Source organism: Pelodiscus sinensis, chromosome 5 (genome assembly GCF_052426305.1).
Source record: "Pelodiscus sinensis isolate ZL-2025 chromosome 5, ASM5242630v1, whole genome shotgun sequence".
Taxonomy (NCBI): Eukaryota; Metazoa; Chordata; order Testudines; family Trionychidae; genus Pelodiscus; species Pelodiscus sinensis.
The window spans coordinates 16,929,092-16,942,230 of NC_143056.1; the positions used below are offsets into that span (position 1 = coordinate 16,929,092).

The following is a 13,139-nucleotide window of genomic DNA, read 5'->3' on the forward strand; positions in this document are numbered from 1 at the left end:
GAGAGCGGGGTGAATTTGGATTGCTTGATCTGTCTCCGGGGAGTGCTGTATTATTCTGGGAAAGGAAGAGTCCAGTCTCCAAGACTGCCAAGTCACCAATTTTCAAGTGCAGGAAATACACTTAATATATTATGTTTTATTTAAAGAAAATAAGAGGCTAATTAGTGAAGGTGGCTGCTGGTGTTTACCTTTTATCAGTAGAAATGGAACATTATTTTGTGATTTGGCACAGGGGTATTTTAGCAGCCTATAAAAAGGTAAACTTGGTATTATAGCCAGCTACTTTTACTGTACAAATAAGAGCTGTGAATGCATTCTGGAAGTAATGTCAAAGAGGACCAGATGGGAAATGAGCAACATTCATTCTAATTTAACAGACAGCTAACTCAGTACTTGCATCAACACATTTAGCATTTTTAGTCAGATTCCATTCAGAACAGATTTGCAATATCCTTTCCAAACATGGAAAATGGAAGGAATGGCTAGTCCTTTGTCAGTTATCATTCTTTTTAAATTGAAAAGATTTGTCTTTCAAAGCTAGCTGTAACCGCACTTATGTCCATTATGCCCACAAAATCCTGCATCACAACATGTGTGTGCATGTTAGTGTGCAAAGATGAAGGCTTTTTGTGTGGCACTCTTATTTTGCTTTACTTTGAATGTCTGTAACATAGAGACAGTCAAGAGACTCAATATTAGATTTAGCTCTTAAAAATGTTAACTCACATCTTTCCTATAGCAAGATTGATCAAGTGGGAATGGTGGAAAACTGCAAGGGTGAAAAAAGGGATTTTTTTGTTGTTGTTGAATGTAGCGAACTTCACTATCCTATTGTTAAGCACAGACACAACTTGTTCTCATTTTTTCTTAATTATAAATTCAAACTTAAATGCAAAGAAACCATGACCAACTCTTGAACATCATTTTAAATGTTTTTTTCAGGCTTTTTTATGTGGTATTTTTTACATGAGGGGGACTCTTTTCTGAGTCAAGTTCTGGATCCTTGTTTTAAAGTTGTGTAGTTAAAATAAAAAAGAGTCAGAAAGAGCCAAAGGTTCTATAGCATATTAGATCCACCTGCAAGTGGACATGATACAAAAATGTTTTTTTATTAAAGCATCTGATTTAATGAGTCCCTTTAGTCCCTTAGTTTTTTTCCTGCATACTAACCCTGGGTTTCTGTTATGCTATTTTCCTGCTTTCACCAAAAATCACACCAGAAGGTGCTATATGTTACTTTAGGCCAGTAATCTGTCTGGAGGCCACCACAAATCTTTATTTGTCTCCATATCCATATAGCGTGTACAGATGGTATGTGAAGAAGTCACTCTGAGAAGAATAGGATTTCTGACTTTCCACGTGAATGATCTGCCATTGATCTAAAGGAGCAGCTGTGCTAGCGCAGCTCAGCAGGGACTCTGTTATAGCTGGGGGAGATGGAATTCTGCAGCATTCCAGGGCTAATTTCTGCAGTCAGTGCAAGATAATTTTGTGACAGATTTTACCAAATTTTTCTGTTGTTCTGTGGATGTGCCAACATGTAACCATCTGTGATTCTGCACCCACGGATCTCTACAGCGTTGCACACAGGCTGGTTTTTCACAACCGCCCATAGCCACCGTGTTAGCTAAGCAAATATTTGCCATGCACTTTGTTTAACTTTTTCAGCACTCTTGGGGATAGTGAACACATCCCTGGGGAGTCTATATGGATGAGTTAATGAGCATACATTGGCTCTCCTGTCAAATCACTACTAATAACATCGACCTACCTGCTTCACAGTGGATTAAGCAGTTAGGTCCCAATCTTTCTACTCACATAGGTAAAGTTATGCATGTGCATAAGTGTTTGCAAGAGCGAGGCTTTAATAGTTTACAGCATTTTGAATGATGTAAAATGATTATAGTATAAAAATGCTGGGGTTGGTGTGTGTGTGGGTGTTGTTGGCAGAAAAATGAGCAGCGAGTAAAAACCCTAACCTCCAATCACATGCAATATTGCACAATGAATCCATGATGGCAATGGATACAGTTTTAATTGTATGCTAGCAGTCTCTGATAAACCAAGGCGTCAAATATTTATTAGGACTAATGAAATAAAGCCTATAATATGACTTGACATCACTATACAACATGGCTTAGACAAACCAACTTCAAGTTTTACAGGAAAGCAAGTAGTATAAAAAAAGCTTTTAAAAGGGCTTTTAAATAATATTCTGCCCTTAACAAAATTACAGCCGTAGTTTCCTCCTTTAACAGCACTGTTCTCCAGGGTAATCTTGTTTTAGTTATGGTTTGTGACAAGCTGATGCTAACAGCTGAATCATCCGACACCCCTCCAGCTTAGTTCACCTGGTCTAGGAAGTGAATGAGATTCTATTTTTTGGTGAGGGACCTTGGTTGGAGGGGGGAGCCCCTATTTGCATTTGCTCTTAACTTGTAAAAATGAAAATTGTATTTGAATGTTTAAACCGGGTCATAAACAGGAATTGCACAAGGGTAATTGTGAATGCCATTTCAGAATCTTACAACTTGTGCTGAGTTATTTATTTCAAATCAACTATACTCTGCTGTCTACTATGAGTTGTCATTTGCATTTGCTCCTTCTGTCCACCTCTCTGCCCCACAAAACGGCTTACACAAAGCAATATCAGCAACTGACCAAAAGAAAGGACACAGGATGAATGTAATCCTGATGAAAATAAGTGCACAAGGAGGCAATGGGTATAAGCAATTTAATCCAAGAGTTCCTGTGTGGATAGTTGTTTCTCTGGCATTTTGCTTAGGTACACAATGGCCCCAAGTACTTTAATCTGTCTGCTGCCATTGCTGTATGTGATTTTTAAGTAAGATTTTTCCATAACAGTGACTATGTAAAAATGATACTGTCTTACCCATTAGGGCCCTAATTCTGTGGTGAGTTCCCCTATGCTATTGAAAAACTCATTGTAGGATTCAAGCCCAAATCAGATTTTGTGTGCATTTAGAAACTGATCTGCTAAGTTTGGTGACAAATAAGTTTTTACTCATATTATCCCTATAGATCTGAGCCAGCTGTTCTTTCTTATGCTTTATCAACAAAATTGCTTACTCAGTTCTCGCCAGTTTCAAACCCTTTGATGGTAACAGAATCACACAGGTGAAACTGAGAGCCTGAAATGACCATTGATAATTGCAGCACTTTTATTGCTAGTGATGATCTGTGAGATTAGAGAACCCAACTTGATGAGTGCTTTGCAGAACTGGCTGTTTAGACAGAAAAATTGTTTAATTGTAAATTGAGCCTATTTTACATAGAAATCATTTAGTCACAATAAATGTGAAAGACCAAGATGCCAATTTTATAGTCAAAATCAAAATATGCAGAAGGGAGAGCAGAAAGGTCACATAAAAGGTGCACAGTAAATAAAATTATATGCTGGACACTAGCTTCAAATAAATATATGTTGTAACACAAGTACAATGAGACCCTGTCTAAAAAAATGTCTGGCATTACTTGGGGGGCGTTCTGTTATACAGCCTTCAATAACAAAGCATCTGAGAGCCCTTCCAAAAGTCCATTATGTGACATTACTAACTTCTGTCATGTGTGACTTACTCTCTTGGGGTATGTCTACACAGCAGTGTTATTTCAGAATAACTGATATAATTCCGAAATAACATAATCTGCGTCTACACTACAAGCAGTTATTTCAGCATAATGTCTAAATAATGGTGAGCAGGAGGACTTCTCACTCCAACTCCTGTAACCCTCATTTTACAAGGAGTAAGGGAAGTGGGAGGAAGAGTGCTCTTTCTCAGGCTTCTTTCTGTGCAGACAGCGCCAAAAGCTGAAACGAGCTATTTCGACTTAAGCTACGCAATTGACATAACTCAAGTTGCACAGCTTATTTCGGCTTTAGCCCTGCTGTGTACACAAGCCCTTGTTCTCATTCTCTCCGCTGGGGGAGAATGGGGGGGTGCAGAATAGTGTGTTGTTTTGGGAGGATATTTATAAAATATTTTTAACTGAACACAAGGGCAGGTTGAAGCCCTTGCAGAAGGTGGTACTGAAATTTGCGATGTGAGTTTGTTCCACTGTCTGGAATAAGCCCGTGAGAAAGCTCTGTCTTCTGCACAGACAAGCTTTCCTCTTACCTGAGAAAGTTCTATTGTGCCTAAGGAGCAGAGCTGTCAACTGTGACTTTTTTTAGATATCCTAAACTTGAGCCATTGAAATTTTGATAAGGACAAAGATCTTGAACTAGATTCGATTTTCTATGGGAAACCAGCGTGGAGAGTGGGGGACAAACTTGAGATGGTCATTTGTACTTTGTGTGGCTCAGGAACACACTGCAGTGTTCTGTAGTAGTTAAAATTTCCTAGGGGTGGATGGTTTCATGTCCAAGTATATTGCATAGTGATAGTGAACACTGAAAGAGACAAAGGTACATGGAACCAAGGCCATATCCTCATCTGCCAGGATAGGAAAAAGTCTCCTAGCCAAGACTTGAGTATTACTTGAAGATGCTGACATATGAGAGCTTAGTGTCAATGAGGAATCCAGGAGCATTTCTAAACTTTGGACTGAATTGACTAATTGTGAGTGCTTGCCTTCAGCTTAAGCAGGTGGTACAGTAGCTATGAGAGCCTCAATGTGCTTTGCTGTGTTCACCAGCATAAGCTCTATCTTGCTATGGTGCAGCTTCATGCAGCTGTTCTTCATCATGAGCTGCTCTTGTCCATCTTATTGCTGGTATCAACAGTTGTCCTCTTTCAGGTCAAGGGGATCAGCAATTTACATCTCTCCTGGTTCCATTTGGATGAATCTGGTCTCTTGTCTTGTGTTATTAACACAGTATGGGTATGTCTACACTACAAAGTTGATTCGAACTAACAGACGTTAGTTTGAATTAACTTTGATAGGCGCTACACTAGCGCTCCGCTAGTTCGAACTTAATTCGAACTAGGTAAACCTCATTTTACGAGGACTAACGCCTAGTTTGAATTAAGTAGTTCGAATTAAGGGCTGTGTAGCCACTTAATTCGAACTAGTGGGAGGTTAGCCCTCCCCTGCTTTCCCTGGTGGCCACTCTAGGCACCACCAGGGAAACTCGTCTGCCCCCCTCCCGGCCCCGGAGCCCTTAAAGGGGCACGGGCTGGCTACGGTGCCCGTGCCAGGTGCAAGCCTGCCAGAACCCAGCCAGCAGACTCTGCACCTGGCATGGCTCGAGCCAGCCACCCGATGCCCCCCAACCCTCCGCCTCTTCCCGGGACCAGGCTGGCGGCTCCCGGGAGCCTGCCCGGGTCCGCAAGAGGCGGGCGCCCGCCTGGTCTAGTTCGGACATCGTGGACCTCATCCACGACCGCCGCACTAGGCACAGGAAAGTGGCCGTCTAGGGCAGGAGAGCTGCCAGCCTGGCCACCCAGGAGCAGGTGTGCATGAAAATCAAGGTGGTCCACTGAGACCCCCGACCCTGAGCCCTGAGCTTAGAATGGCCGTCCTGGGTCAGACCAAAGATCCATCTAGCCCAGTAGCCTGTCTGTCAACAGCGGCCAACACTAGGGACCCTGGAGGGGATGGACCGAAGACAATGACCAAGCCATTTGTCTCGTGCCATCCATCTCCAGCCTTCCACAAACAGAGGCCAGGGACACCATTTCTACCCCCTGGATAATAGCACTCCATGGACCCAACCTCCATGAATTTATCTAACTTCTCTTTAAACTCTGTTCTAGTTCTAACCTTCACAGCCTCCTGCAGCAAGGAGTTCCACAGGTTGACTATTTGCTTTGTGAAGAAGAACTTTCTGTTATTAGTTTGAAGCCTACTACCCATTCATTTCATTTGGTGTCCTCTAGCCCGTCTATTATGGGAACTAATGAAGAACTTTTCTTTATGCACCCTCTCCACACCACTCATGCTTTTATAGACCTCTATCATATCCCCCCTCAGTCTCCTCTTTTCTAAGCTGAAAAGTCCCAGTCTCTCTAGCCTCTCTTCATATGGGACCTGTTCCAAACCCCTGATCATTTTAGGTGCCCTCCCCTCTCCCACCTCCTTTTCCCAGTCTCCCCGAGTTTTGTTCAATAAAGAGAGTTTCTATTTTTGAACACACGTGTCCTTTATTTTGTACATCAGGAAGGGGGGCTAGGGAGGGGTAAATGGAAGGAGGTGAAGGAGGAATGGGGTACGAGCCCTTGATGGGGAGGACTGGGGTGGCTCTGCGGGCTTCTTGGGGTGGAAGCTCTCCTGAAGCCCCTTGATTGACCCCCCGTCCGGATGGCAGCCTGCGGCAAGTGCAGCCGGGCTGATGGCCGAGTGCTGTGATGTGCCGAGTGTGGGAACTCAGGGTACTCCAAGCCAGGACTGCTTTGCAAGCGGGGAACCCCTGAGAACTGTCTGTCCGGGGTGGGGGGTCGGGTCCCTTTAAGCACAGCCCTCGGCTAGCCTGAGGCAGCAGCTCCACACTCTAAGTCCTAATCTGATGCCCTGCCGGCACTGCTTCTGGCCATCCTTAACCTCAGTTCAGGGTCCACTCAGTGTGGACATGCTAGTTCGAATTAGCAAAATGCTAATTCGAACTAATTTTTTAGTCTAGATGCACTAGTTCGAATTAGCTTAGTTCGAATTAACTAATTCACCCTAAGTTAGTTCAAATTAGTGCTGTAGTGTAGACATACCCTGTCCTTGTAAGTTCACGTTGCTTTCCTTCCATGCAGAAAGTTACTTATAGAAACACTAAACAGGTGAAACAAATACAAGTGGGCTTCCCTGTGTCAAGTCCAGGGATAAGATATAGTTTGATTCAGTCATGTCTACAGCAAAGCTCAGAAGTATCTCAATTCAGCCAAGTTCCTGACAGGAGAAGAAATCCCTCTCCTCCAATCACTTTTTAATACCAGCTCTCTTCTTGAAGAGCCTTCCCCACTCTTATTAGTAGACTTAGCCCGTCACACTTTTGTCTTGGTGTGGAGTCGATGAAGGAAGGATTTTTTCGAGCTGGTTCTGTCCTGCAGCTTGCAGCACTTAGGACAAGACACTGTGGTCCTCCTTGTTCCCTGAAAGAGAAGGTTAACCCCTTCCCTGCTAAGCTTTGAATGGAGACGATGTACCTCACCACAACTTCCAACAAACTCCTCCTGCCTTTAGCCTTCCCACAGGATACTTTCTGGCTTGGTTTAAGCCTGTGCGGGTTCCCATTTTACAGACCTAGTGAGTGACCACTTCAGTCTACGGCTGAAGACAACCAGGCAAGTGAACAGAGTGAACACAGTCTCCTGTGTCTTCATAGCTGCCAAGTTTCCTGCAGCTCCAAGTCACAGCTTATGCAAATGGTTTAGTGAGCTAATGTGCACATTTGCAAATGACTCTCATATAACAATAATAAAGTATGAGGCACAAATCTTGCCCCCAAAGCACTGGGGAGCAAGCAGGAGTGGAGCCCCACACTATCTTGAAGGAGCTGGTAGTTGAGTCCCTCCTCTGCCACAGGGACCAATGCTGTCTGGCTTCCTTTGGTGTGTAGCGTGCATAGATACCAAGTTTAAAACATGTTTAAAGAGCCCATAGTCTTTCTTGGTCTCATTTCCACAAGGGTAGTGCTGCTTCCTTATATCATGCACACTCCCACTTACCAGTATGGATTGTAGGTGGAATGGGGATGAGCCAAGGGAAAGGGGCCAAGGGAGGGAAAAGGACTGTGCATCTAGATGTTAACCTTTGTCTGAGCAGCCACTGATTCTACAGAGACAAAGCAAGGAAGGGGTACCTGAAAGCTTGCCTCCCCTAGGAGGGAGAAGCAGCAGAGGGAACGGGGGAGGTGGGGGGGGGGAGGGAGGAAGAGGAGTCCTAGATCCAAAGCCCCCCTCTCCTAGGCAGAGAAGGTGTGTTTCTTGGCGCAGAAGATCCCTGTGCCTCAGGCTCTGAGCAGACACTGTACTGCCAGAAGGGTGTATGTTAAGGAGGTGGGATGGGAGGAGGGCAGTTTAATGAATCGAAGGTGTTGGTGCCCAGGGCAGTTGTGTGTATGGTGATGGGCATTTAGAGGGGGTAAATACTGTGCCAGAGAATTATTCATGCTGGGGCAACTAGTTGGAGGAGCAGAAGCTAGTGATGGGAGTAACCGGGGCCCACAAAGGAAGACGCCCTTTGCTGAAAATTACCTTATGCCTCTTTCTAAACATGGCTATGTATCTTGAGGAGGAAAATGTGTGCAGGCACCATAGATGAAAGTGCCAAGGCTTTCTTAACAAATAGACAGGCAGATGCAGCTGTGGTGGAGAGGGGGTAGGGAAGGTCAGAGAGAATAAATGAAAATGAATATTTATCTATTCAGGCCTGAGCTATTTTAATTTTCAGGAAAGTGGGGCATCAGGAGTAACAGGGGTTATTGAAGGATGTGTCCTGAAATCAAGTCAGGTGAGTAATGATAGCACTGGAGGTGGCTGGGTGGGTCCAGGACAACAGGGCAGTGGGTACTATAGCAGACTGTGGTGAGTGGGAAAGGTGGCTGGCAGAGGAGAAGCAGGCCTGTTGGTGGGCAAGCAGGAAAGCAGGGCAGCAAAGGAAGATGGGGCGGGCAGGAGAACTGTGGTGAGTGACTGGCCAGCTGGCACACATATCCCAGCTGCTGTTGTGTCAGCCTAGGAGAGTAGCTGCAGCTGTGTGCTGACCAAGAATAGTGGAGAGGAGGTTCACTGGCTGCTGGAGGAGTCAGGCTGGGTTTCTGCAAAGGCAGGAGGAGGGCTGGCTCTGTGAAAGGTTTTTAGCACAGTGGGAGTGCTACAGCCTTTGATTTCTGAGCTGTTTGTTCCCAGTGGTCCACTTTACTGGTTCCTCAGTGCTAAAAGGTTAATATTGTTAGGAGGGTTGGCAGAAAATGTTAAGTCCTAAAGACTGAGCCAGCCTTCTATAATGTATCTGGAACACACTGGAGCTCTATGGTTGTCAGAAGAAATCAAAACCGCTGCCCCAGGAGCTAAAAGGGAAATCTTGTACTGTGCTGCTCTTCTAGCAGGCTCTTATGCTTGCTTGAGCCAGTCTCTAGAAGAGGACTGGCCACTATTATAGGCAAGGCTGATAGTGCCTCTGTTAGTACAGGTGCCCCGCCCTTTCCCTTATAAGACCCTGTTTTCAGTTGCTTGTACCTTTGTGAAACTACCCATTTTGGAGGAAGTTTGCCATGATGGGTGTCTGCTTTGGGCTGGACTGTTCTGGAAAATGTTAGCCAAAGTTGGTCAGCTGTTTTTAAGGACAGGTCTACAGTACTGCTTAGATCGATTTAACTCACATCACTGTGGGGTGTGAGAAAGCTCTCCCCTTCAGTGATGCAAATTACAGTGACCTGAGCACTGTTCACAACAGTGACCTATGTGCTCTCCACCCTGCTGCTGCTCTTATGAAGCACTTGTAAGGTAGACCTGTCCCAAGAATAAGGCTAAGGGGAAAATACACTGTTTTGCCCATGTTAAAACAAATCTTGAGAGATTTTCTATGAACAGCTATCCTGCTCCCAGACTTTTTGTCAGGGAGGGTAGCCTTAGTGTCAGGGACATGCCTTTGGCCATCCTCATGAAAATCTGCCCACATTTGGCCAACCTAGAAGACACTGAGTAATTGCAGTTCACTAATGCTCAGTAGTAACTTCTTTACTAGCAGTGACATCCCTGCAGGTTCCACATAACTGCTAGTGTTGACCTGACTATGCCTACACGCCATTCACATGAAGCAATTGAGCGTGTTGCCTATGGCTACGGTGGTGAAGCCAGATTTTTCTGTTATTGCTGCTCTCAGCTAGAGTGGGTCAGGGCCAGGCAAAGGACCTTAGAGCAGGGAGCCAATGCTCTCAATGACACAGACAGGTTTTATAGTGAAGGAAACCTTCGAAATAGAAACAGCGGGGTGGGGAAGGGAAAGCAGTAGACTGGGTAAAAGGAGTCAGATGCTGGGACTGGAGGGAGAGAAACTGTGACTCGGAGCCAGAGGGATGGTAGACAAGGAGGCTGGAATAAGGAGCTGAAAGTTGATGAGGGAAACTGGAAGAAGAAGGAGGCAGTTGGTAGGGTGGGGGGGAAAACACAGAAACCAGACGAGCTGGGGCACAAAGAGACTGGGCAGGGGACAAGACAGGATTTCCAGACCTCTGGGCAATGGTGGAGGGGCAGTGGATCCATATGCCTGGAAAGGGCAGGGCTGGAGAAGGTAGCCCCCAGTGCACAGCACCCCTTCCTCTCAGAGCTAGCCGGAGCATGTGGGGCAGAATCCTGTAGCATGTCATGTGGTGCTCTTCTTGCAATTCCAAAGGCCCCAGGCCCCTTAGCATCATCAAGCCTTGGGGCAACTGACCTCTTTGCCCTCCCTCCCCGGTAAGCAGACCCGAGACTGAGAGAAGGAGCCAGGACTTGTGAGATTGCATGAAGGGGAGAACTAGGAGTGGGGAGGCAAGGAGACTGGTGACAAGAGTTAGGATAAGATTGGGTGAACTGGGACTGGCTGGTGTAAGGTGACTGGAACGCGATGAGAATCCTAAATAGTGGAGAGTGAGATTAGGTAGGAAGGAGACTAGAAGTAGGACAAGGAACTGGAAGCAGTGAAGATAAAGGCCTGGGACAGAAATAATTTTACATTGGGAGCTGAGGCACAAAGCTTAAAGTTGTACCAATTTGGACACCCAATTTGAGATGCCTAGGTAGGGTTGCCAATTTTTGATTGGATGTATTACTAGAAATTTGAACACATGACGTAGTTTTAATTAAAGATTAATCTCTTAATTCCTGGAGTCTCCAAGATAATCCTGGAGGGTTGACAACCTTATGCCTTTGTCCTGATTTTTTTTCAGGGTACCTAGCATTTGATAATATTTCATATGTTTAAAGCACAGCTCCATGGGTGGTGGGTATCAAAGGCACAGGAATGACCTTCCCAATAGCCTTGCATGGCCCCGCCTCAGGCCTTTCCTGTCTCCTGGGATGAGCTGGGGGGCTCTTCTCCCCATGGTCAGGGCTCCAGGCTAGGGCTAAGTCTGGGAGTAATGGGGGAGTAGCCTGTTTCTGGAGCTGAGGGCACCACGCCATCCACATGTGGCTGGGGGGATGCAGCCCCACTACCCAACTGATGCTCCTGGCGGCAGTGCCATGCACTATCCCACCTGGTGCTCCAGGTCTAGGGGGAAGAGCCATGCCACCTGCTAACCTACCTGGTGCTCTGGGGGGGGGGGGGGGGCGGGGCGGGAAGGAATTGCCCAGTGCTCCAGGGCAGGGGGGAAGGGAGGCTTTCAGCTCTGGTGGGAGGGGCAAGGCACCTGGGAGAAGGGGTGAGACAGACCAGGAGCTAACCAAGAGTTCACAGGCCATCCATGCACAGCTCCTATTGACTTCAGTTGTAGCTGTGTGCAAACCAGACCCCAACCTTTCAAGTCAGGCACCCAGGAAATGAGGAACACACAATTAGTGACTACTTGTCAGACAGATATGGCTGAAGAGACTTGCCAAGCATTACAGGAAATCTGTGCTGCAGGCAGGAATAGAATCCAGTTCTCCAGGGCAGCATTCAACTGTTGTAAGAATGAGACTCTCCCTTCTTTTCCTACAGACCTCTGACTCATTCACTAAACACTTTCAGAACTTCTGCACAACGCATGAAGTAGGATCCTACTGACAAGTGTCTCCTTTCCTCCGACACTCTGATTCATCTCCAGAGCAGATCTGCAGCATGTGCACAATAAAGAGGGGTTCCCATGGAAAAAGCGATCCTGCAATTAAGACTGTTCCATGCTGCATAGGCGTAAGGGAGGCAAATTCAGGTTGCACAGGCAACGGAATTGCCTTTGCTGTTCTGAGATTTCTCAAACGGAAGGAGAGTGAAATTAACAAAATTCTGCTCAGTTCGGTCGGTACTATTCGGCACCATGTGAAGGGCAGGAAAACGGCAAGATTCTTGTCAATTTCACACCGCGGGGGCTGCTGCTTTGGGAGAGCTATGGGCAGCAGCAGGGACTGTGGCCATTCAGAAAGGTGGACGACCATAAAAGTGGCGGCTGTGGAGGAGCAGAAGTTGGAGACGCCCCTTTCAGCAGGGAGGAGGCTCGTAGATAGGGAGCAGAGCAGCCAGCTTGCGGGAAACGTGGCAGGAGAGTAGTGTCCATCTTTCCCCTCCTTCCCAGGGCCCCTTGGATGGCAAGACAGGAAAATGCATTTTCCTTTTCACCAGCCAGAGGGGGACATCACATGTCTCGTTAGCTAAAGGTGCACGGGAGAAAAAGGGACGACGCCCAACCCGCCGAACTTTCTCTACCCTTCCGCTTCCCAGCAGCAGATGGAGCCAGCAGGGAAGGGAAGAGGTCTGGGCTCCAACGGGTGCATTAGCCCTCGCCTTTGCTTCTGCCGCAGCACTGCCTCTCAGTTTGCTCTGGGCTGATGAAGGTCCAGTAAAGCTGTCCACCCCCAGGCACACCCGACGAACGATTGACGGCGCAACTCTCCCAGGCTACAGGGCACCCCCGCGCTTAGGTGGCTGCATGTGTACGCCCGAGAAGCGGTGCGCACAGCGCACCCGCCTAGTAGCTGCAGCTAGTGTGCATGCAACCCTCCCGCCCAGGCTCTGGGGCTAGCGCGCACGCCCCCAGGGTGTGCCAGTCTCCCTGTTCCCCAGCCCTTTAAGAACAGGAGCAGCGCCGCGTGGCCACACCCGCCTACTCCGGGGTTGGGCCCGTCCCCCTCATTAATATGAAGGCTGAGGCGCCGGTGACTAATGGGTAATGGAGCTGTCACTCTGGCACCTACTTGTTGGGTGTTCGTGCAGTGCGGGCGCGCAGAGAGCGAGCGGAGCTGCCTGCGGACCAGCGCAGCTGCGGCTCTAGGCGGTCCGCCCTGACAGCCCCTGCCCTGCACCTTCGGGGCGTTGGGAAAAGCTCCCTGGGCGGCAGATCACGCAGAGGAGCCTCCTCCGCCGTGTGCATGTAAAGATAGTCGCCGTCGATGCTTCGAGCCGCGGCCGGTCCATGGCTGGTCTCCTCGCCCGTCTCTGATCAAGCACGATTCGGCTCGGAGCAGCAGGCATGCTGGGTTCTAGCAGGCGGCACTGGGCTCCCCTCACAGCAGTACTGAGCCTGGTGCTGCTCCTAACTTTGTGGGTGCAGGTAAGAAACTGGCGGTTGCGAA

The 13,139-nt window shown here is 47.3% G+C and overlaps 1 protein-coding gene across 2 annotated transcripts in view; it reads left to right on the forward strand.

Annotated features, from left to right (window-relative positions):
- The first annotated feature begins 11,964 nt into the window (after positions 1-11,964).
- Positions 11,965-13,139, forward strand: part of JAG2 (jagged canonical Notch ligand 2) — a 109,435-nt gene continuing 108,260 nt past the window's right edge. The window contains exon 1 of one of the 2 annotated variants that reach the window (XM_006112741.5): positions 11,965-13,117. In XM_006112741.5, the coding sequence (XP_006112803.2) occupies positions 13,037-13,117 (81 nt within the window). In that variant the 5' untranslated portion in view covers positions 11,965-13,036. The remainder of the gene's footprint in view (positions 13,118-13,139) is intronic. The other variant, XM_006112740.5, reaches the window with a different exon arrangement.